At 40.9% G+C, this 24,466-nt stretch overlaps 1 protein-coding gene across 2 annotated transcripts in view; it reads left to right on the forward strand.

Annotated features, from left to right (window-relative positions):
• LOC126106711 (26S proteasome non-ATPase regulatory subunit 8) overlaps positions 1-24,466 on the forward strand; it is a 57,952-nt gene that overhangs the window by 20,393 nt on the left and 13,093 nt on the right. For both annotated transcript variants that reach the window (XM_049913091.1, XM_049913092.1), the window contains exons 4-5: positions 9,860-10,052; positions 16,005-16,190. In XM_049913091.1, coding sequence (XP_049769048.1) covers positions 9,860-10,052; positions 16,005-16,190 — 379 coding nt within the window. The remainder of the gene's footprint in view (positions 1-9,859; positions 10,053-16,004; positions 16,191-24,466) is intronic.

Consider the following 24,466-nt stretch of genomic DNA (forward strand, 5'->3'; position numbering starts at 1 on the left):
GTTGTAAACAAAACACAAGATCTGAGACTCTGTAGTAGCTGAGCACTCACCTTTTGTTATATGAGCAGTTATCTCTTGCATAATTATATCTCTCAGGCTTTAGCACTTTCTGCTGTGTGCCAAGACACTGCTGTGGGCTGGAGTATAATAGCCCTTGTGGATACTTCACTGTAAGTCACTCCAGTGTCTACTGACATCTGAACAAAATCCAAAAACCCTTCCTCCAACTCGTATTGTTCCGTGTGACCTTAGGTCTGACGCACACATAGCCACGAACTTACCGACAAACATGTCTGAGCATGTTTAGGAAGGTGTTTCTTGACCACACAAGACCCTTGTTTATTAGACAAACATGAATGCAAGAAATGTGCGAAGTGCCACTTGACCTTTTAGTATGAGCAGTAAATTTCATTGCACAGTGAACAGCAAACAAAATTAACATTTCTCCCATAGTCATTCACTGTAGGCTTAAATATTGTCGAAATTGAACTTTAATGATTTGTTTCAGGCTGTGGGTTTCTACACTCACCACTGATTAGTCTTTCCTTTTACTTTCCTTTTTCTTGGCATGTTCTCCTTCCACTGCAAATCACATTTAGTTTCCACACTTGTTTTCGTGTTAAGAGAAAAAAGGAGCAGTCGCACCATTCCTACAGGTGCTCTTGCCACTCATAGACTGTAGCTCGCAACAGCACTCATTGCTACCACCCACTCATAGGTTGCAGCACACCACTGCTTGGCACGTGGCGCTGGCTGGCACATACGGTGGTATCACGGGCTCGCCCATTGTGTAACGGTGAGGCCACAGCCTGCAGGATGTGTGTCTATTCGCGACTCTGCTGAGCCTGTAGCACACCAGTGCCTGTGTGCCGCAGTGCTCGGCCTGTGCAATGACTTCAGACTCGCTTCATCTGAAACTGTTACAGTCCAGTGTGGACGCGGCCCACAGGCTTGGTCTCCGTGCACAGCTCTGCTGCAAACCACCGTGAATTGCACGGTAGAGAGTACGTCCCATTATACCAGTTATTAGGATTTCTCCCTATTCCGTTCACATATGGAACAACTGGACACTATCTTTGGTGCCACTAACAGCCTTTACGTATGACCAGAATTTCTTTGGGTTCTGTGGAAGATTATTTGACAATATTCTGTTACAGTAGTCATTGAAGGCATCACGCTTTGCTCTCTTGACAGCCAAATGTGTTTCATTGAGCATCTATGTATCTGTCTGTCTACAGCCGTACACTTTGTTTCACACCTATTATGCAGTAATTTCTTTCTTTAGAAGTTTCTTTACCGTGACCATATATCATGGAGGTTCTTTCGCATTATGAACTGTTCTGCTGGGTACATATCTTTCCAGTGCATGGGGAACTACTCTTACAAAGTTGAGCCAGAGTTCCTCACCTGTGCTGATAGTTTAAAGTTCCTCGTTGAGATATGACACTACTAACTTTTAAATAGTTTATTGAACACACACACATATATATATATACTACTAACTTTTAAATAGTTTATTGAACACACACACATATATATATATATATATATATATATATATATATATATATATATATATATATGTGTGTGTGTGTGTGTGTGTGTGTGTGTGTGTGTGTGTGTGTTCAATAAACTATTTAAAAGTATCTCAACGAGGAACTTCAAACTATCAGCACAGGTGAGGAACTCTGGCTCAACTTTGTAAGAGTAGTTCACCATGCACTGGAAAGATATGTACCCAGCAGAACAGTTCATAATGCGAAAGAACCTCCATGATATATGGTCACGGTAAAGAAACTTCTAAAGAAAGAAATTACTGCATAATAGGAGCAGATAACCTGTACGATTTTAATAGTAACCTGTTGGAGGCATTGCTTCCGATCTTACACTGATCCTTCCAGGTTTCTTATAGTATCGTTATCTGGATTGGATGGAGTGTTGCCTAACCTATGAAACCATAGTGTGCAACCAATACACAGTCACCTACCTGAGTAGCAGCCTTTGACATGTATTGCACACCTGACCCATTTAGGGGAACCAACACTTGTCAACCATATTGCGCAAGTGCAGGAAGCACAGCTTTGCTTGTCACAGAACCTTCAAAGTCTCTGGTTCAACCCTTTCACTTGACTCAGAACCAAAGGGACATGATCTGCTCTAGGGGTAATGCTGCAAAATGGGAGCTTTGTTGAACCTACGTGCACAAGGCTGGTCTTCTCAACCATCTCTGCCAGTCACTGGAGTGATGGAGTGAACGAAGTACGATCTCAGAGCCCAGACAACAGGCATCGTTTGTTCCAGTGTGCGCCACAATCCGCAGTTGCTTGCACCTGTTTGCTCTGGGTGCCAGAATAGCCTCTCCAACATGTTTGAGGGTCCCCAGGCACACTGAGTGCACCTGGTGTCCTTTTCTGTGCCTCACTGCCATTTCCCTAAGTGTTACCATCATTTGCTCTACTTTTGAACTGCCAACAATTAATAGAACCCTACCCTTTTGTGTTTTCCTCCTCTTGACACTGGACAAAACGGGTTTCCCCAAAACAAGTCCCACTGGCTCAGTTTCAATTTCAATAAAAGACAACACCTGAAAAATGTTGGTTAGGGGATTCGCTACAACACCCTGCGTCCTCCAAGGTACCCGTCCACCCTGTAAAGGATGCCTAAATCTACCATTGACATGCCACTCACAGTCAAGTGGATGAGTAATGACAGATCCTGTATTTTCTCCAGAGGAGACAGTGTCCGAAGAAGAGTACCGTTATCAAAGGTACAAGACTCCCCAACACAATGATTCGCAGCAGCTGCCAATCATTTGACAGTAGTTACGATGATTTCCAGCTGCTTATGAATGTCGACCAACTCATTGTGTGTTCAAGAATAGTATGCACAGTGGAGCTGTATTTTTCCTGGTGCAGTATATTACAGGCAATGAACAAATAATTTTAGGTCTGCTGATTATATTTTAATCTGAGATGAGTTCATCATTCTGGTCTACACCTGTCTTGAGACTGTATTCTAGAATGGCATCAGATTTTTCTTCGTCATCATTGTTTTGCTGTTAACTTCTACTGCTGTTTTGTCATCTTGTGAAGACTTGACGAATATGAAACATCTCATGTCTCTCCACCTCAGATACAGAAAATGTTTCTGCCTCATAATTATACAGTTACCTTTCATTAGCTTATTGTAGACTATACTTTGTTTAGGAAGTCCTTTATAATTAGGCATGCAAATTCCCACAGCCTTCGTCTTATTCTCTCACAAAATCAAAAACAGCTGGTGAAATGTAATATCTATTGGTATAAACAGTATGTCTATTGTTAAGGTAGCCAAAGAGAAGTCTCTGAGAAAGGGCAGTCACTGGCTTGTATTCCTGCCCGTTACCCAAGTAAACTTCTGTGTATGGAACAGATCCTCCCTTTGAATCACATAAGGTAAAGAGTTCGATACCATATTCATCAGTATAGACACAGAAAATAGCTCTTCCCTGCTTTAATGATAAGGTTTGCCTCAAGTGAAAAATATTCTGGAAATTGTGAAATTAAATAATCTGATATTTATGCATGGGATTATGATCAGATTCACTTCTTGGAATTATCAGGCAATGTCATTTCTGTGCAGGTAAGAGAGAATAGCTAAAGTACCTATTTCTAGCCATTACTGACTGACCTTGAAGATTTGTGGAAACAGATTTATTTGTAGACCAATAATCACCCAGACTGTTTTTCTTTACAGGGCAAATATGGATAACAGCAAAGACCAAATACACTGTGCGGTTTCACCCCAGTTTGTTTGCTTGATTTTCTCATTTTTCTCATTTTCCTTTTTTTCTGTCTTTTTAGCTCCTGTCTTGATGTGATTTATCATTGATTCAGGAAAAAATTTGACAAATATCAAAAGGATTGCTACTATCATCAGTTTCTGTCACACATCCACTTTCTGCTCTGAATTCAGGCAGTGATGCTCATTTGATGTGTTTAGTGTTTCATCCTAAATCCACATCTGAAGATTTCGCAACAGTAGAATGTCTTCTCTTGCATGGTGGCTTTATAGGTGGCGCTACATTTGAAATATTACCTTGATTATTAGGAAGTATATGGTGCACTGTTGGAGGTGCAATCCCCCCCGGCGATGTTTGCATGCCTGAGTCAGTTTCAGAAGCAACTTCACTGTATTCACTTCCAGAATGTCCCCCTAGGAACCAGAATCTTCACATGATACATTCAAAGCCTTCTCTATCTCAGTATTGACAAGAACTTAAACATTTACTGCAGAGGCCAGTTCACAGCATGTGAAGCCCAAATAGAGGCCGTGTACACAACGAAAACAATACAAATGGAGGAAGATGAGCAGAGTTAAAAAGCTTAAGGCTTGTAGCTTGCCTGCCACACAAGCTGTGCTCATGATTGGAAATTAGGGTTAAGGGACTTGGAAGAGCAATTGAATAGAATGGGTAGTGTTTGCAGCAGGTTATTAAATGAACATCAACAAAAGTAAAGCAAAGAGGTTGAATTTTAAGTGTTCAGAAGGCTTTTCTGAAGGCATTTGTCTGGTGCCTAGCCTTGTACAGAAGAATGCTGAAGATTACATGGATAAATTGGCTAACTAATGAAGCAGTACAGGGAGATCTACATGAGTGATATTTCCATTGTGTTTTCAGACGAAATCAAGGGATCAGTTGATAGGACACATCCTGAAGCATCAAGGACCGGTAAATTTGGTAGTTGAGAGGGGGGGGGGGGGGAGTGTGGTGGGGGAGGTGAAAGACAAATAGGGAGATCGAGGCATCAGTACGGTAAGCAGTTCCAAATGGAATTTAGGTTGCACATGCACATTGTTAATGCCACACATTGTACATTAATGCAACAGTACTGAAGCCAGTCACAGTATGTGATTTGAATCTTCTTGTAGCTTAATACATCCATTTAGCCATAGTTCTGCCCAAGTCTCTAATGTGGAACTATTTAAAAGACATTAATATCCAATACCTTTTAGAACTATGAAATTCTTTACAGTAGCCACTTCTCAACTTACACCTACATTTCAGTCAATATTATTCCAAACACTAACCATCAGGATGAGATTTTCACTCTACAGTGAAGTGTACGCTGATATGAAACTTCCTGGCAGATTAAAACTGTGTGCTGGACCGAGACTTGAACTTGGAACCTTTGCCTTTCGCGGGCAAGTGCTGCGAACCTTGCAGAACTAGCACCCCTGAAAGAAAGGATATTGCGGAGACATGGCGAAGCCACAGCCTGGGGGATGTTTCCAGAATGAGATTTTCACTCTGCAGGAGAGCTTCTGTAAAGTTTGGAAGGTAGGAGACGAGGTACTGGCAGAAGTAAAGCTGTGCAGACGGGGCAAGAGTCGTGCTCGGGTAGCTCAGATGGTAGAGCACTTGCCAGCGAAAGGCGAAGATCCAGAGTTAGTCTCAGTCCGGCACACAGTTTTAATCTGCCAGGAAGTTCCATCATGTTTAGGAACCTACAGCCAGTTTGTTCTCAAACTTACTATTCATGTTATCTGACTTCATACATTTATTATGTGTCAGTGCTATGTCAGTTTACTTGAGAGTGATATTTATATCTCAAACAAAACTGCTTCTGAGAATAAAATATAAACTTTATTGGCAACTGGATCATTTCATTTTCTAGAAACATGAAATGTTACAAAACTAAAACCATTGTGTGAATGTATTTGGATGTCTCAAAGGTCTTTTGTCATAGTGCATATTGATATTGTTCTGTGTTCCATTAATTCGGTAATTAGGTTTGTAGCTAATGACATTGTAATCATATTAATTATTGAGTAGCTGCTTGTATGGGGTTGTTAGATCCCCATCAGATGCCTCCCCAGGTGGAGGACAGGGGAAAGCCTCCCAGATGTGGGTGGTATTGGGGAAGTGAAATACCCAGTTTGGACCGAATACTTAGGTCTAAATTCATTAGTGTCTGATCTGACATGCAGCAGTTGGTGCAACTGCTACAAACATGTTGATCTTAACAATTAAGTCTTTAATATTTGTGATCTCCAAGAGATCACCACAACCACCTTCAACATGAAGAAGTAATGATGGAACAACAGGAAAAATATGGAACAACAGGAAAAATATCCACAACCCCAGGCCCCAGTAAATATACTAGATTTCTCTGGTTATTGGATTCTGGGGGACCACAAACTTCATGAGAAGGAGAAGAATTGGATCTTCCCGAAACCTCTTCGCAAACACTATATTGGCATGCTCAACACAAATATGCTGGTCAACATAGGTAAACTCGGACACCTTATGGATGTTCTGGAAAAATTTCACATCAGGATCTTCACAATACAAGAGACGCTTTTCACAGACTACAACCACTTCAGCACAGAAAACTACAGGATATGTGAAGGAAAACCTTACTGCCAGAAGAGGAACACCAGCCAGCAGTGTTTGGCTCACGATTCGTGGTTAACAAATCAGTCATAGACAACAGCCTGGATTGCAATTCAGTAACAGAAAGAATCTCTACAATAACCTTCAAATCAGGAAACAAAAGATACACAATCATCAATGCACATGCACTGACAATCAAACACAACAGAAAGAAACCATAAGAAGTCAGACTTTTGGGAAAAAATGGAAGAACTAACAAACAAAATACCAAAAAGACATGATGTAAATGCACAAATAGGCTAGGAGAAATAGTACAAGTAAATTTAAAAAGCCAAAACGAAAACCCACAACATGGAAAACACCCAAATACATATGGGGAAAATTTCAAATAGATCACATAGCCATCACAAGCAAAAGTCAAAGCGAAATTCTGAATGTGAGAACACGCAGAGGATTCCCAGACTCCGACCCTCACTTGCTACAAGTAAAAATTGGGTAAATCCCAAGAAACAGAAAAAACTAAGACTGGATCCAGAATACTTCAAGATAAACATAGACAAAATTATTGAAGAATTAATCAGAGTTCAACAGAAAAATGGACAGACCTCGCAAAAACAATTCAGAGTGCAATATGTTGGAGTCAGGGTCAGCCTACTAGGAAATGAAAATGTATGTGGTGGAACACAAGTTGTGAGCAGGTCATTGAACATGGAATACAGGTGTGGAAGAACTTTGGCAGCAACAGATCAAAAGAGACATGGCAAGATCCCACAAAGTCGGGAAACAATCATTGGATGATACTAGAAGAGTGAGAAGCACACACAACAAAAATGGAGCAAATGAAATGACTTTTCAGGGAAATTACAAAGGGTTGTCAGCCTTCAAATATTAGCTTCAAGAGAACAGATGGGTCTGGAGGAACAAATACTAAAGTAAATCACCAAATTGTTAAAAAGTATTTCGACAAACTCCTCAGTTGCGAGAAGCCTGAAGAAAAATTACTCTTCATGAAAACCGTACCAAACCCAGATCAAAAGCAGTATTTAATAACAGAGCTAGAAGAGATAATAAAACAACTAAAAAAGCAATGGAACCCCAGCAGCAGACTGCATTATCTCTGAGATCTGGAAACTCAGACCAAACCATCACAAAGAAAATACATGGAATTCGTACAGAAGTATGGAACACAGAGAAAGTGCCACAGGAATGGAAATGTGTTGATTTGCCCACACTATAGAAAAGGGTGACAAGACAGACCCTAATAACTACAGAGATATCTCATTGTTACTTATCAGCTACAAAATTCTCTCCAAGACATTACTCAACAGACTAGAACCACAAGCTGATACAAAGATAGGTGAATACCAAGCAGGCGTCAGAAAAGGAAGGTTATGTATTGAACAAATTTGGAACCTGTGAACTTTCCTGAAAGGCAGATAGATGAACAAGACTGTAGTCACATTCGGGGACTTAAAGAAGGCCTAAAACTCCATGTACTGGCAGATTCTCTTTGACACATTAGAATAATTTGGAATAGACAGAATAACTAAGACACTCATACAACAGACAGTTACAGACACCACTCCCAAAATAAAATTTATGAGAGAAATCTGACCCATTCGAGATACATATAGGGGTCAGGCAAGAATATGGGCGCTCGTCGCTTTTATTCAATATTTTCTTGGACAGAATGATCAAACAAAGGGAAGAAGTAATCAAAGGAACTCAGGAAGAATGTGTGCAAACAAGACGATCATAAAATGCATGGCATTTGCAGGTGACCTGACAATACTCAGCAACAATAGACAAGAAGCATTGGAATACATGCATGAAGTATCTGTGAAAACCGGTGTACAGATACCATATGAGAACACACAATACATGAAAGGAAAGAACATCCACGACCAAGCCATGTACACAAAATATGGAAAGGGAACAGAGTGGAAAAATTCAAATATGTGGGGAATATATACAAATAGGAGGATCAGACAAGGCATCCAACATACAAAGAACAGAAAAACTTCAGAAAGAATACAGATTGACGTAGATGCACTGCAATAAAAGAAATGTTTCAAGACAGGCTAAACTCACATTGCAGCACAGTTTTACTAGCAGTAGCACCGTACACCTCGGAAACAACCACAATTGGAGCATCAGGCATTAAAGAGACAGAAAAAATAGAATGTAAAAATCCTCAAAAATATTTTTGGAGCAGTAGACAGAGATGGTGTGTGGATGAAGAGATCAACCAAAGAATTACATGAACACTCACAGGCATGATCAGAAAACGACGACTAGCATTCTGTGGACATGTACATAGAATGAACAACAGTAGTTTCACAAAGAGGATTTTTGATGTAGTAAACAGTTCACTAAAAAAGCTTATTGGCTTCAAGGAATAGAAGGCGGGTTAAAACAAGCAGGGATCAGTACTGAAATGATAAATGAGAGAGACAAACTCAGAAACAAAATTGTGAACATGAAATTCCAAGTAAATAAAGGAAGAACACGCAAAATATGGACGGAGCAAAGACCACAGGAACACAAAGAATTAAGAGGTTTTGGGAAGAAAAAAGGAGGAAACAAGAAAAAGTGAATAATTGTTTAACATTGAAGTTAATCAATGTCCTGGAGGCAAAAGTTTGTAGTTTGTGGTTAAAACTGGCCAAAGTTGGCACCTTAGTGTGAAATTATCTTCATTGTGATCTATGCTGGATCAGTATTTGTAAAATAATCCTTTGACCATGTGGTCAGTAATTCACATACTATACTTTTATCCCATTATGGCTTATTATACACATCATGTCAATGTGAAGAGAAAAATGAAAGGTAATTATTCAGTAAAAACAATCCTGAGCTAAAATTCTGATAAAATTTTGTTTCATTTTGTGTATTTATGTAGGATTGTGTAAGAGAAACTGCAATGCAAGGCATAATTGGTAGCGTTTGTAGCAACTTTCACTCAGCATTTTTTTATATGAATCTAAAATTGCAGCTAATCATTACTAACATAATTATTTACATGTCAAAACAGTGACATATGAACATTAAGTAAAATGTGTATTGTTGCTTAGGTTCCTTGGGCCTACTAGTCATCAATTCAGGAATCTAAAACTGTAGTTTCCTAAAGATTCTACTTCATAGTATTATTGTCATTAAAGATAAAACATTAATAAATTGTCTTGATGCTCCATGACAGTTCATTCCTTGTTTTCGAGTTGATGGTCCAATGTTTGTTGTTAAATTTTGGTTATCCTTTGTTAGTGCAGCAAATTTTTGAGGAATTAATATGTTCAGTCCATCACTATATTTTGCTCTATCTTTATTTTAGGTATGCAATGTTCATGTGAGTGGCATATAAGACGTAGATAAGAGTCCTGAATTCCTAGTAATGAGGATGATGTTCTGAGATTGCATGTTTGTAGCTGGAGAACAGAGAGAAGTTTTCTACAGCTTTTTTTATCTTGACTCTTCTGTCACTAGGGACCAGCTTCCAGAATCTGCATACAAGTACCAACTTTTGGGACTGAATCTGCTGTCCCTACTATCTCAGAACAGGGTGGCAGAGTTTCACACAGAGTTGGAGCTGTTGCCTGCTGATCAGATCCAGACCAACGTCTACATCCGCCATCCGCTTTCTCTTGAGCAGTACCTGATGGAAGGCTCCTATAACAAGGTTTGCTATATATAAATTAACAACAAAAAATAGGATAGATTGCTACTCACCACATAAAAAGTGTTGAGTAACAGGCAGATATTTAAAAGTAGACTGTGCTACCAGGCTTCTTAGTCCCCCCTCCCCCCTCCCCCCCCCCTCTCTCTCTCTCTCTCTCTCTCTCTCTCTCTCTCTGTCTGTCTGTCTGTCTGTCTGTCTGTCTGTGTGTGTGTGTGTGTGTGTGTGTGTGTGTGTGTGTGTGTAGTGGTTTAACAAAATATGCTCCATTCAAACTTGGTAGGATATTATGTTTGTGAGTAGGCAGACATGATTTTTTATGTGTAGCCATGCAAATAACTTACACGAAGCTGCACAGCTATATCAGATGGTGTTTCCAGATCAAAGGCAACCAGGTCGTGCAGTCTTCGGTGCTGTGTATCATTGCATATCTGAGACTGTGTGCGAAGCATCATAGCATCACAAACTATTGACTGAAGACGACCACCTGTCATTCGAACGCTTGACAAGAAAGAGTGCATTTTACAGGCTGTGAAAGAATAGCCAGGTATCAGCTTAATATAAATGGCCCTGGTATACGTACATCTCCAGGTTCACTGTGCAGAATACTTCAGAAGTGGCATATTTGCCATATCATACTCCAGGCCTTATGCATGCTGATCACACATGGGAGGACTTTTGCCGTGGTTTGTTGAACAGGCTGCCATCCATTGCTCATCTCTTCAGTTTCGTTTGATGGAATAACAAATTTTCACAACCAACACATTTATGCCTATCATGTTACAGCACAGACTACATATGCTAATACAGTAATACTTTCAAACTATTGACTATTAGTCAGTTTCACCACAGCTGCAAGTGATTGTGTTTTGGTGTCTGTGAGGTTGCATGTGTTGAATGAATGTGTGTGTTTTTGCTGAGCAAGAGCTCAAAAGTTGGCTTGAATTGTTTTCTGTTAGTTGTTTCTATGCACCACACATCAGTCAGCTATAGGTGACAGTGGTTGCCTTTTTTTTATTTTACGAATTACGAAAATTCATTTTCAGATATTCTGCTAGTTTTCCACCAGTTTCTCCCAGATCTAAATCTAACACAAAGGCATTTAAGTGTTTGATACTGCAGATGGCAGGTATTAGGCAGTTCAACCAAGTCCTCTGTGCTTCAGAAAGCAGAATCAGTCACTGTGGTGTTTCACAACCTAAGTGAAGAAAAAATTGAGGGGAGTCAAAGAGTGACCTAACATTCACCTACTACATGTGAAAGGCAAATTGTGAACATACAATAGTGTGTAGATGAGCATTCTTGGAATTTTGGGATGAAAAAAGAATTACCTGCAAGGTGTTCTAAGATGGTCATCTGTTACAGAAGGTGACAATAATGCACCTTGCCAGGAAGCATAGGGAAATTTTTGGTCATTCAGTTGTTCAGAACCTCAAAACTGTAGATCTAGGAGAAGAGTAGAAGACTGTCCTTACCACACTAACTTAATATTAAGAAGTAATAAAAATCCAGTTTGAAGATGGAAAGACTGATTCTTTCGTAGTTTTTTGCAGTAGTTACAAATTGGCTTGGAAGTCTTAGAACTGATGTTTGTTTTGTATGATGAAGAGAAAGCCCTGTAAAGAAACAAGCAGTTTTAGTAGAACAGAATGTATGTAATTTGAAGCTGGAGCATTTTGTGATTTATTGTGTCAGGATAAAAAGGGATTATCGATTATATATTTTGACTAATAGAAAAATGTTTTTTCCAAAACTTCCAGATTAAGCTGCTTATTTTAGTAGGCAATTTACTTTTTATGATTTCACTTCAGTGATTGGCAATTCAAAAGCTCTTTTGTGTACACAAAATGTTCCCTCTTATTGTCAGAATGAAACTCGGAACTCAAAAAGCTCAAATGAGAAAACAAGATGCGTATATCATAGACTGATGCAGGCAGAAAATAGTGAAATTCTTTGCAAATACCTGTGGGTATCAAAACAAAAATGTGAGTACGATCACCGTGATCAGTAAATGACTTCAGAGACCTCTTTTAACATAAAGTGGAAATATTACTTTGTTATAGGATACTCCTTCATACTGCGTAACAGGTTTTATGCGAGAATAGAAAAAAATGAGCAAGAGGGATATTATAGTTGAATCTTCCGTGTATGAGAATGTAATAAATGATCATGCCACTTTGCATAAACTGGAGACTAAAAGAATGAAGCAACTGTGTATTTCAAACAGTTTGCATTGTAGCACTTCAAATTCAGTCATTGCGAAAGATTCTACATGACAAAACTTCGACGGATTTTAAAGCTCAATGGGAATGAGCGTACAGAACTGATATTGGAATAGCAAAATACATAACAAAGAAGAGCAAATTATATCAGCTCCAGTCGAAACAAAAATTGGAAGGCACTGTATACAAAATGTCAGATGTGGGCAAGTTGTTAACAAAACATGTTGGTAGTAACTGGAGGAATATTGACAATCTGAAGTGTTGCATGGAAATAGAATCGGCTTTCCAGAATGGATTTAATGATGCTGAAGACTCCTATTATGGAAATACAGACTGATCCTATATTGATACTATAATTACAAAGTGAATGTAAGTCTGCAGATTCGTTTAAAATAAAGAATTTTTGTATCCTTTTGTGTTGCCTAAAGATCATTTCATCAGTTTCAAAACCCTCCTCATCCACCAGCCCATCAAAAATTGCCAGTAAGAGTTTCAAAGACCTCCACATGGATATTTCATAGTAATTTAGTGTGTTTTACAATGCTATTTTAAGCATTTCTATTAACATTTCTTCTTAAGCCTTCGATGTCTGTTTGATAGTAAAATAAATAAACAAATAAAAAATCAAACCTGTTAGTGGAAGTTACATTAAAAAAAATATTCATTTTCCAACACTTCGTGAAAATGGCGTATAGACAGGCGAGTAAAAAAATTTAGATGGATACTGAACAGAAATGGGAGTTACTGGTATAAGCAATATGTTCAATTGTTCAGTGATGAAACTTGCTGTATGTTATGCCGTGTATTTGGCTGATGGTAGCAGCAATACATTCCAGCCTGTGGTACAACGTAATATAGATGTTTTACAACTTGAATGTGTTGGCCATGCACAAAAGCGTTTTGGTACAAGATTGAGGAAACTGGAGATATGAAGGGGAGAAAGCTTTCTGATGGTAAGAGAATATTGGGGCTTGGCAGGCTAACAAATTCGGAAATAGGAGTCTTTCAAACATATTATGGACTGGGAATACAAAGAAGTACTAATAATGTAGCCGAAATGATAAAAGATGTAAGGGCCACAGTCTTTCACAGTATTGCTACAGACAAGGACCCCCTTCATTCTTTGTCCAGAGGGCCTCAAATTATGATGTAAATATCAGAATGCCAGCGTAATGCTGATGAATACATATGTAACCATCCCCTACCATGTCAGTAGCGAGTGTTATAAAAACTATCTATAGAGGCTTGGCTAGCAAAAACTTGCTTACTAAATTCACCCATGGGAGAATTTGAATACCCAATGAAAGGTTCAATAACAGTGTGTGGAAATGCTTGTCTAAAACTGTATTTGTGGGATAAAAACTGGTGTCAGAGGTGCTATGCTGTGTTCCAGTGATTGTCAGTGGGCTGGAAGTTCTCAGTGGTATGGGCATAGAACCTGGGGTGAATGAATGTGAAGGATGTGTTTGTCATCCAACTAACTGAGGATGCTCAAGGCTGAGAAAAGTGTTCTACAAATGACGAGAGACCAGAATTCAAGAGGGCCTCCAAACGTTAGCTGGAGTATTCAGAAACCGACAATGATGTCACCTACGGACTTAGCAACTTTTAATTTTGAATGTAGGATGAAGAGATCCTGTCAAAAACTTCAAAGTAGTTTTCAGGAAGTGTGATTTTTATCTTCAGGTGCAATTTACTCTGAGACTAATAAATATTTGTAAACTTGGCATAAAAATTAATTACATTTTCATTAAAATATACTAGAATTATGGCGATCAAATAGGTGTGACAAATATTTCAGTATTATTTTTCATAAATACAAAATTTTTAGGTCACAGAATTCTCTCTAAATTTCCCTCCAGGGGCTCACATTTCATTTGTACTCCCTCCCATTCTCACTTCTTCCCCTCTGAGCCCTCTTTCCTCTCTCTTTGTCTAATTACTTATGTCGACCTGGCTATTCCCCTGGTTTCCTGGATCCCTTCCAGTTTTGTTCCCTTTGCCTTTTCTTCTTCATCCTCACAGCAGCAGTGAAATGGATGCCACTTTGCCCAGTATACTGGTATGCGAATGCAGTACCTTTGTGGCTAACGTACTGTCATGAGCAACATTACTGCCCTCTTGACTGTGGAAGTAAAACACTAGTACATACACAATGTATCCACTGGCCTGGTGTGTTTGTGTGCTTTCAATCACTAAAATCTACACTGTCAAAGATATTTCATTTCCATCTTGAAGTGGATGTAACACTCCTGCAGTGTGTTTCCGGCCATATCTCCATAGCCATATGACCTTGTTTGTTCCCTGTCCTCCCAGGTGATGGTTCAAACCCGCATCCAGCCATCCTCATTTAGGTTTTCTGCGATTTCCCTAAATCACGTCAGGCAAATGCCAGGATGGTTCCTTTGAAAGGACACAGCCAACTTTGTTCACCATCCATCCCTAATCTGATGGACAGATGACCTCTCTGTTTGGTTCCCCCCTCCAAATCGACCACCTCATTCTCTGAGATTTTCCTGCATTTGTCCCCATTTTGCAAAATCACCCTGTGTACTTCACGTCTCTCAAAATTCTTGAAACCTCTGCAATTTAATGATTATTTGCTTCCAAATATCTCATATAATAATGTCAATAATATTGTTATTACACATTACAGTAATCGAATATGACTGTCTGGTACCTAGTTTTGTGTTACATATATCTCAATATTATGAGAAGGAAAGTTGCTACCCACCACATAGTGGTGATGCTGAGTCTCAGATAAGGCACAACAGACTTTCACACTTACAGCTTTCGGCCAATGGCCTTTAACACACACACACACACACACACACACACACACACAGTCACAGAGAAGTGCTGCAGGTTAGGCGGTGGGGAGGGGTCCTAGGGGAAGTAGTGGAAAAGGAGAGAAATAAATTAAAAAAAAAAAATAAAAATAAAGACAGCGTGTGGACGTGAAGGAATGATGGCTGTGTAGTGCTAGAATGGGAGCAGGGAAGGGGCTGGGTGGGTGAGGACAGCGACTAACAAAGGTTGAGGCCAGGTGGGTTACGGGAACGTAGGATGTATTTCAGGGAGAGTTCCCACCTGTGCAATTCAGAAAAGCTGGTGTTGATGGGAAGGATCTATATGGCACAGCCTGTGAAGCAGTCATTGAAATGAAGGATTTCTTGTTTGGCAGTGCGTTGAGCAACAGGGTGGTCCACTTGTTTCTTGACCACAGTTTGTCGGTGCCCATTTATGTGTACAGACAGCTTATTGGTTGTCGTGCCTACATAGAATGCGACACAGTGGTTGCAGCTTAGCTTGTAGGCCACATGACTGGTTTCACAGGTAACCCTGCCTTTGATGGGATAAGTGATATTAGTGACTGGACTAGAGTAGGTGGTGCTGGGAGGATGTTTGGGACAGGTCTTGCATCTAGGTCTATTACAGGGGTATGAGCCATGAGGTAAGGGATTGGGAGCAGGGATTGTGTAAGGATGGACGAGTGTATTGTGTACGTTGTTATGCCAATCTGTGACTCAGCATCTCAGCTATATGGTGAGTAGCAACTTTCCTACTCATAATATTACTACATTCCATCCTGGATTTTCCATTGTTTGATTTAGTTAATACTTTACAATTCACATGCTTTTCTAATAAACTGGTACAAGCATATCATTACCACCCATGCCAGTGTTTATTAATGCTCATGATGATAACTGTTCCTTTTCTTTGCTTTCCACAGATCTTCCTGGCAAAAGGCAACGTTCCAGCAGAAAATTATAATTTTTTTATTGACATTCTGCTGGACACTATTAGAAATGAAATAGCAACTTGCTTGGAGAAGTCCTACGAAAAGATATCTGTTCAAGAAGCAGCGAGAATGCTGAACATGGCGAGTCTTGCTGCCATGAAGAAATACGGAGAAAAGGTTTGTTGCACTGGTTATTTGGAAGGAGAGAGATTGACAGATAGTTTTTCTTCGTATGTAAAACGCTTCAATGTTTGTGAATGGTATTAAGTCAAGGAATGTGACAGACTTAACAGCTGACACTACATGCTCATAGGTGTTGTTGTGGTCCTGCAGTCTTGCCAGAATTTTTCAGAAAAATAATGCAAATTCCCACTTCCTTGAAAACTCTTTCCTTCTTCTCAAACTTCTAGGTGGAAAAGTAAACACAAATGCAGCTTTTCAAATTACAAAATTAGGGCACTGTGATACCTTACAGATAGTTTCTTTAGGAATTCTTTGTAGCCAGTTAAAGCTGCTACAGTGCATAAATGCCTACCCCCAAGTGGTGCCTTTCTCTTTTGTGGTAAGAGGAATGAGGATACAAATCTAGGCTGTAATGTAAATGAATAAGATTTCCATCTTTAGAATTGCTCAAGAAGTGCCAGGTTTCAGTGGTTGGTACTTCTTTGTGGTAAAGCAAATTCCTGCTCAGGCTAGGGATTGCTCCTTTAGTAATCGGATAAAGACTTACGAAAGGCCATGCCAGAAATATGTTTTATTAAGTAGCACCATGGTCATGCCCAACACCTCTGTTCGCCACTGGAATTGAATGAACATCTCAGTGACACTTACATGGTTACTAAACAAAACCCATGATGAACCATGATCATGTGAAATTTAAAATTTCTCTGGCCTACAGATCGTTCCATAACATTCAGGACAAGCTGCAGGATGCTTGTAACTTGCTGCTTCTGTATTTTGGCGCAGTCTCCTGGCCACCTCCAGGTGAACACTGGCGAAAATTCAGAGCTGGCACGTGTGTGGTGTATCCTGTTGGTCTTGCTCGAGTGCATGTGCTCCTGCTGCAAGTCTGTGCAGTGCGCACCCTTTGTGTTAGAAAGCTTGCCCCATTGATGTCAGATAATTTATGTTTAGACAGTGAAATTGCAGAATGATGCCGACTATGCAGAGTACGAAGTTTTTCTATGTTAGGATTCCATGCAGAATTTACTTAGAAGCTGCTGTCTTGATTTATAAGTCTCAGGAAGTTATTTTTCCATTTATTCATTAATAGAGGTGCTAAAATGTGACATACGGGCCACAATTTTTCCGTCATTGTGTTTCATCCAATGGCCAGTGCTTAGATATGGTGGTCTTACTGACTAGGAGGAGACAGGTATGCCACTTATTTTTTATAATGTGATCCTGCACAATGTGCACTGTTTGGCTTTATATAATTTGCCGCATTTGCATGGAATCCTGTAAATACCTGCCTTGCGCAATTGTAAGTAGGGCTAAACAGATCCCAAAAGTATCAAGATTTCCGAAGGACGATGAAAAATAATTTTAGCTTTGTCTTGTTAATATTCTGCCTGTTTCTGCTTGAACAGTTCCAGTTGTAGGGTACATAAACATTCGTTTTTGAGGCCTCATCCTTTTCCTTGTTCTGGCATTTGTATGTTTGTAGCACTCTGTGTATTTGCTGAGACAAATATCCATTCTTCACAGTTTGTAGGTGTTAGTCATGTTTGCCGATTATCAGCATCAAAGATGGTACAGGCTCTGTGAATTAAGGTCATTAGAACACCCATAGTTTGCCAGATGGTGGCTTACTACAAAAATACTGTTGGTTTTGAAATAGCTGAGGCGAGTGTTCGCTCCTCAAGCTTCCATAAACAAGTTGGCTGCAATGTTTTGAACAATCTGATGTTGCCATAGGAAGCTGTTTGTCTGCCCTGTTGACCAATCTTTTGATGCACGATCTTGAGGAGAGAGAGAGCATTTGCCTCAGCTATTTTAAAACAGTATTTTGGCGATATGTTGACAACACATTTATAGTTAGCTCTCGTGGTTTGTATAGCCTGAGTTTAACATCTGAACTTGTTAAATGAAAACATGAAATTTATTACGGAGATGGAGAAAGATGGTTGTTTGCCATTTTTAGATGTCTTGGTTGATGTAAATGCAATGGCACACTAAAACACTTCATTTTTCGAAAGCCCATCCATGGGCCTATATTTACAAGCTACCAGTTGCCACCATCTGGTGGTGAGTACTCTGTAAAGATGTTAATCCACAGAGCCCATACCATGTTGGATGCCGATAGCCTGCAAATGGAACTGGAACACCTTCAAGCTAATAGTTACTATTAAAATCAGTCTTGATCACAATTTTATTTATTCTGGTAACCGGTATCGACCACGCCTGTGGTCATCTTCAGATCTACAAGTCAAATACAAAGTCTGATCAGAGGGCTACATACATTAAAGAAAATTATATAAAACTACAAAGGTATAAAACAATGAATTACCAAAATGCTGTACAAGCAGGTGCCGCTTCCTGGTGGTAAATCACTGCTAGATAGTGCAGTGCATATCTTACTTACAGGGCGTTTCAAAAATGACCGGTATATTTGAAACGGCAATAAAAACTAAACAAACAGCGATAGAAATACACCGTTTGTTGCAGTATGCTTGGGACAACAGTACATTTTCAGGCAGACAAACTTTCGAAATTACAGTAGTTAAAATTTTCAACAACAGATGGCGCTGCGGTCTAGGAAGCTCTATAGCACGATATTTTCCACATATCCACCATGCGTAGCAATAATATGGCGTAGTCTCTGAATGAAATTAGCCGAAACCTTTGACAACGTGTCTGGCGGAATGGCTTCACATGCAGATGAGATGTACTGCTTCAGCTGTTCAATTGTTTCTGGATTCTGGCGGTACACCTGGTCTTTCAAGAGTCCCCACAGAAAGAAGTCACAGGGGTTCATGTCTGGCGAATAGGGAGGCCAATCCACGCCGCCTCCTGTATGTTTCGGATAGCCCAAAGCAATCACACGATCATCGAAATATTCATTCAGGAAATTAAGGACGTCGGCCGTGCGATGTGGCCGGGCACCATCTTGCATAAACCACGAGGTGTTCCCAGTGTCGTCTAATGCAGTTTGTACCGCCGCAAATTCACGAAGAATGTCCAGATAGCGTGATGCAGTAATCATTTCGGATCTGAAAAATGGGCCAATGATTCCTTTTGAAGAAATGGCGGCCCAGACCAGTACCTTTTGAGGATGCAGGGATGATGGGACTGCAACATGGGGCTTTTCGGTTCCCCATATGCGCCAGTTCTGTTTATTGACGAAGCCGTCCAGGTAAAAATAAGCTTCGTCAGTAAACCAAATGCTGCCCACATGCATATCGCTGTCATCAATCCTGTGCACTATATCGTTAGCGAATGTCTCTCGTGCAGCAATGGTAGCGGCGCTGAGGGGTTGCCACATTTGAATTTTGTATGGATAGAGGTGTAAACTCTGGCGCATGAGAAGATACGTGGACGTTGGCGTCATTTGGACCGCAGCTGCAACACGGCGAACGGAAACCCGAGGCCGCGGATGGATCACCTGCTGCACTAGCTGCACGTTGCCCTCTGTGGTTGCTGTACGCGGTCGCCCTACCTTTCCAGCACGTTCATCCGTCACGTTCCCAGTCCGTTGAAATTTTTCAAACAGATCCTTTATTGTATCGCTTTTCGGTCCTTTGGTTACATTAAACCTCCGTTGAAAACTTTGTCTTGTTGCAACAACACTGTGTTCTAGGCGGTGGAATTCCAACACCAGAAAAATCCTCTGTTCTAAGGAATAAACCATGTTGTCTACAGCACGCTTGCACGTTGTGAACAGCACACGCTTACAGCAGAAAGACGACGTACAGAATGGCGCACCCACAGACTGCGTTGTCTTCTATATCTTTCACATCACTTGCAGCGCCATCTGTTGTTGAAAATTGTAACTACTGTAATTTCGAAAGTTTGTCCGCCTGAAAATGTACTGTTGTTCCAAGCATATTGCAACAAACGGTGTATTTCTATCGCTGCTCGTTTAGTTTTTATTGCCGTTTCAAATATACCGGTCATTTTTAAACACCCTGTATATACTGGAGGCTCTGCCCACTTTTGACAGAATGTTGTCATCACTAGCCAATGGGTTAAAAGGCAAATAACAACGTAAAATTTCATAATTTGACTTGTAGGTCTGAAGATGGCCACAGGCATGGTGGAAACTGGTAACCAGAATAAATAAATTTGTGATCAAGACTGATTTTAATAGTAACTATTAGTAATAACATTGATCACTGTATGCTCCCACGATGTATTCAAAAGTAATTAATCTTCAGGCTGTTCTGAACGATGGATATTTGTCTCAGCAAGTAAAGAGTGTGCTACAAACAACAGGTCTAGGAAGAGAATGAGGCCTTAAAAAAAAAAAAAAAAAAAAAGCTTATCTACAATGTATATTGAAAACGTTTCAGTAAAAATAGGCTGAATATGAAGAAGGAATCTTTCGTCGTCCTCCCAAGTTTGTGTTTTTGAGCTCTGTTAAACAAGACTTAGTTGCACAAGGGAGGTGCATACTGGCTTCAATGCGAATATGGCAAATTATAAAAGAGCAAACAATGTGCACTGTGGAACATCAGTAGTGACTCGCCCCCTCCAAGGCAATCAAACCGCTGTTGCCGAATACTGCATTTCCACTGGTAATTTGGTGAACTACAATGAAACATAAATTGTGGTTCATGCCAAACTTTTAGAGCTCTGTCATCAATGTATCAGTGGAAAAAAGATTGTCAGAAGCTCTTATCCATTGAGTCAGTGGCTTCGAGTTAAATTCTGCATAGCATCCTTTCATAGAAACACTTCATGCTCTTGTTGCTAACAGTGTTCTGTGATTTTACCATCTAAAACCAATATATCTGACATAAAAAGAGGGTGCACAGCACAGTACTCAGACTTGCAGCAGGAGCGCATGCATTCAAGCATACACTGGATACAGCACACGTGCCGGCGGGATCTCAAATTTGGGAGCTAAGTGCACTTTTGTCAATATTCACCTGAAGATGGACAGAAGACTGTGCCAAAATATTATGGCAACAAGTTGCAAACATCTGGCAGTTCACCTGAAATTTTGTCAAACCGTAGTGCTCTTCTTTGAGAAGATAAAATTTCCTCTGTGAATCCTGTGTATGGGTTCCATACTCAGGAGAAGTACTTGGGTACTGTTTGTATAAGGTTTTTTATAAGCTACCTCCTTCATGGGTGAAACTACACCTCTGAGAATTCTTCCAAGGAATCTGGAATCTCTTTCCTGAAATTAGTTTATATGGCCATTGCACTTCAAACTGCTTTGTACGCATACTTCGATATTTGATGGCTGTGATTGTTTCCAGTGGTTGTTTGGCAACCATAGAATCAAACAGTAAGGGTCTCTGTACCTTTTTGTGTAAAGTATGCTACATTTGTTTATGTTAAGGGTCAACAGCTAATCCCTGCACCAAGTAACAAGAAAAATACTCAGGTCACTCCCATTTTCAAAGAGAGTCAGCAACAGATTTACAGAGCTGTTGGTCCATATTGCTAAACAAAATCTGTTGTATATTTTAGATCACATTCTGTGAATGCATATTATGTCATATGATGCACGTACCTATCCAAGTTGCATTGTCCAGTACTTCCAAATTTCATCCATTTATACGCAATGTTTTTCAGTCTTAGAGACAAATGATAGATGCTGAATGCTCAGATAATTCGAATCCTGCTTCTTTTCAAACTGACATAAAAGTAGTATTGTACTACCTTTCTTCACTTTCCAACTGAGGCATTTGGAACAATATCAGACGAATCCCTGTCATTACCACTCATCCTAAACACTAGTGTCTCCCAGTCTGTAGCTGGTAAATTGAAGTTTTCCCCTAATACTGTAACATGATCTGGAAATTTACACATGGCCTACGTATTCTGTCTAACTGGAACACAGGGATCATTCAGTAATGTAATTATTTTATTGTATTTGAACACTCAGGTCACAGAAACATTCATTTTGAGTTAACAAGTCATCACCAGACAATTTGAATAGGTTTGATCGACCTTCACCACTTACCTTCACCAAATTGTTTTATATATATACAACAGTGCTATTACCACTTAAAAGTGAGACTTGTTCTGGGATCTATCTGTAAAGCTCCTACATTAAACTAATACTAACATTTTATTCCTTCATTCTGCAGTGTGTAGTGGTAAACTTACTAATCATAGACGGACACTCCCCCCCCCCCTCCCCCCCCCTCTGAAAATACACTCCTGGAAATGGAAAAAAGAACACATTGACACCGGTGTGTCAGACCCACCATACTTGCTCCGGACACTGCGAGAGGGCTGTACAAGCAATGATCACACGCACGGCACAGCGGACACACCAGGAACCGCGGTGTTGGCCGTCGAATGGCGCTAGCTGCGTAGCATTTGTGCACCGCCGCCGTCAGTGTCAGCCAGTTTGCCGTGGCATACGGAGCTCCATCGCAGTCTTTAACACTGGTAGCATGCCGCGACAGCGTGGACGTGAACCGTATGTGCAGTTGACGGACTTTGAGCGAGGGCGTATAGTGGGCATGCGGGAGGCCGGGTGGACGTACCGCCGAATTGCTCAACACGTGGGGCGTGAGGTCTCCACAGTACATCGATGTTGTCGCCAGTGGTCGGCGGAAGGTGCACGTGCCCGTCGACCTGGGACCGGACCGCAGCGACGCACGGATGCACGCCAAGACCGTAGGATCCTACGCAGTGCCGTAGGGGACCGCACCGCCACTTCCCAGCAAATTAGGGACACTGTTGCTCCTGGGGTATCGGCGAGGACCATTCGCAACCGTCTCCATGAAGCTGGGCTACGGTCCCGCACACCGTTAGGCCGTCTTCCGCTCACGCCCCAACATCGTGCAGCCCGCCTCCAGTGGTGTCGCGACAGGCGTGAATGGAGGGACGAATGGAGACGTGTCGTCTTCAGCGATGAGAGTCGCATCTGCCTTGGTGCCAATGATGGTCGTATGCGTGTTTGGCGCCGTGCAGGTGAGCGCCACAATCAGGACTGCATACGACCGAGGCACACAGGGCCAACACCCGGCATCATGGTGTGGGGAGCGATCTCCTACACTGGCCGTACACCACTGGTGATCGTCGAGGGGACACTGAATAGTGCACGGTACATCCAAACCGTCATCGAACCCATCGTTCTACCATTCCTAGACCGGCAAGGGAACTTGCTGTTCCAACAGCACAATGAACGTCCGCATGTATCCCGTGCCACCCAACGTGCTCTAGAAGGTGTAAGTCAACTACCCTGGCCAGCAAGATCTCCGGATCTGTCCCCCATTGAGCATGTTTGGGAGTGGATGAAGCGTCGTCTCACGCGGTCTGCACGTCCAGCACGAACGCTGGTCCAACTGAGGCGCCAGGTGGAAATGGCATTGCAAGCCGTTCCACAGGACTACATCCAGCATCTCTACGATCGTCTCCATGGGAGAATAGCAGCCTGCATTGCTGCGAAAGGTGGATATACACTGTACTAGTGCCGACATTGTGCATGCTCTGTTGCCTGTGTCTATGTGCCTGTGGTTCTGTCAGTGTGATCATGTGATGTATCTGAGCCCAGGAATGTGTCAATAAAGTTTCCCCTTCCTGGGACAATGAATTCACGATGTTCTTATTTCAATTTCCAGGAGTGTAGTACAAAATACAGGGTGATTATAATTAAACTTACAGAACACTGTAAAAATAACACCCCTGGTCAAAATGACGTCAAATTGCAACGGAATATTATCGAAGAAGGGGAAAACATACGGCAGAAGAAAAAACTGTTTGGAAATTGATCAATAGATGGTGCTGTATGTGTTAGAATATGTAAATGAAAACTCCTGTCATGCGCACGACCCATTGCACTTGGTATAAACACACCGGGTACATGGCTTTTCCTCCTCTTGAATCTGCAGTGTTAGCCATGACTGTCTGAATATAGGATTGTGTTCTGTTTGTAAAGCTGTATTACAAGAATGACTGTGCACACATTGTTCTGTAGAAGTTCCGGACACTGAAGGGTTTCAAAAAAGGCGTTGGTCTGATGACTGGCGTGGGCCTGGAGAAAATGATTCAAAAAGACAGGGTCTTTTGGTATGCAACCTGGTAGACAGAGAAAACTAATTGATCCAATGTCAGTGGAAGCAGTGGCCATAGCAATGCAGGAGGAGATGAGTGGTGGTGTGCAAATGTGTAGTGCATGGAGAATTGCTCGAACATTGAACATACCCATGAGCATGGTACATAAAATCCTACGAAACATCCTTCTTTGCTATCCATTCAAAATTAACCATGTGCACAAGTTGCTCCCTGTTGACCTGCCAGCAAGACATGCCTCTGCTTTAGAATTT

Source organism: Schistocerca cancellata, chromosome 10 (genome assembly GCF_023864275.1).
Source record: "Schistocerca cancellata isolate TAMUIC-IGC-003103 chromosome 10, iqSchCanc2.1, whole genome shotgun sequence".
In the NCBI taxonomy this organism is placed as follows: Eukaryota; Metazoa; Arthropoda; class Insecta; order Orthoptera; family Acrididae; genus Schistocerca; species Schistocerca cancellata.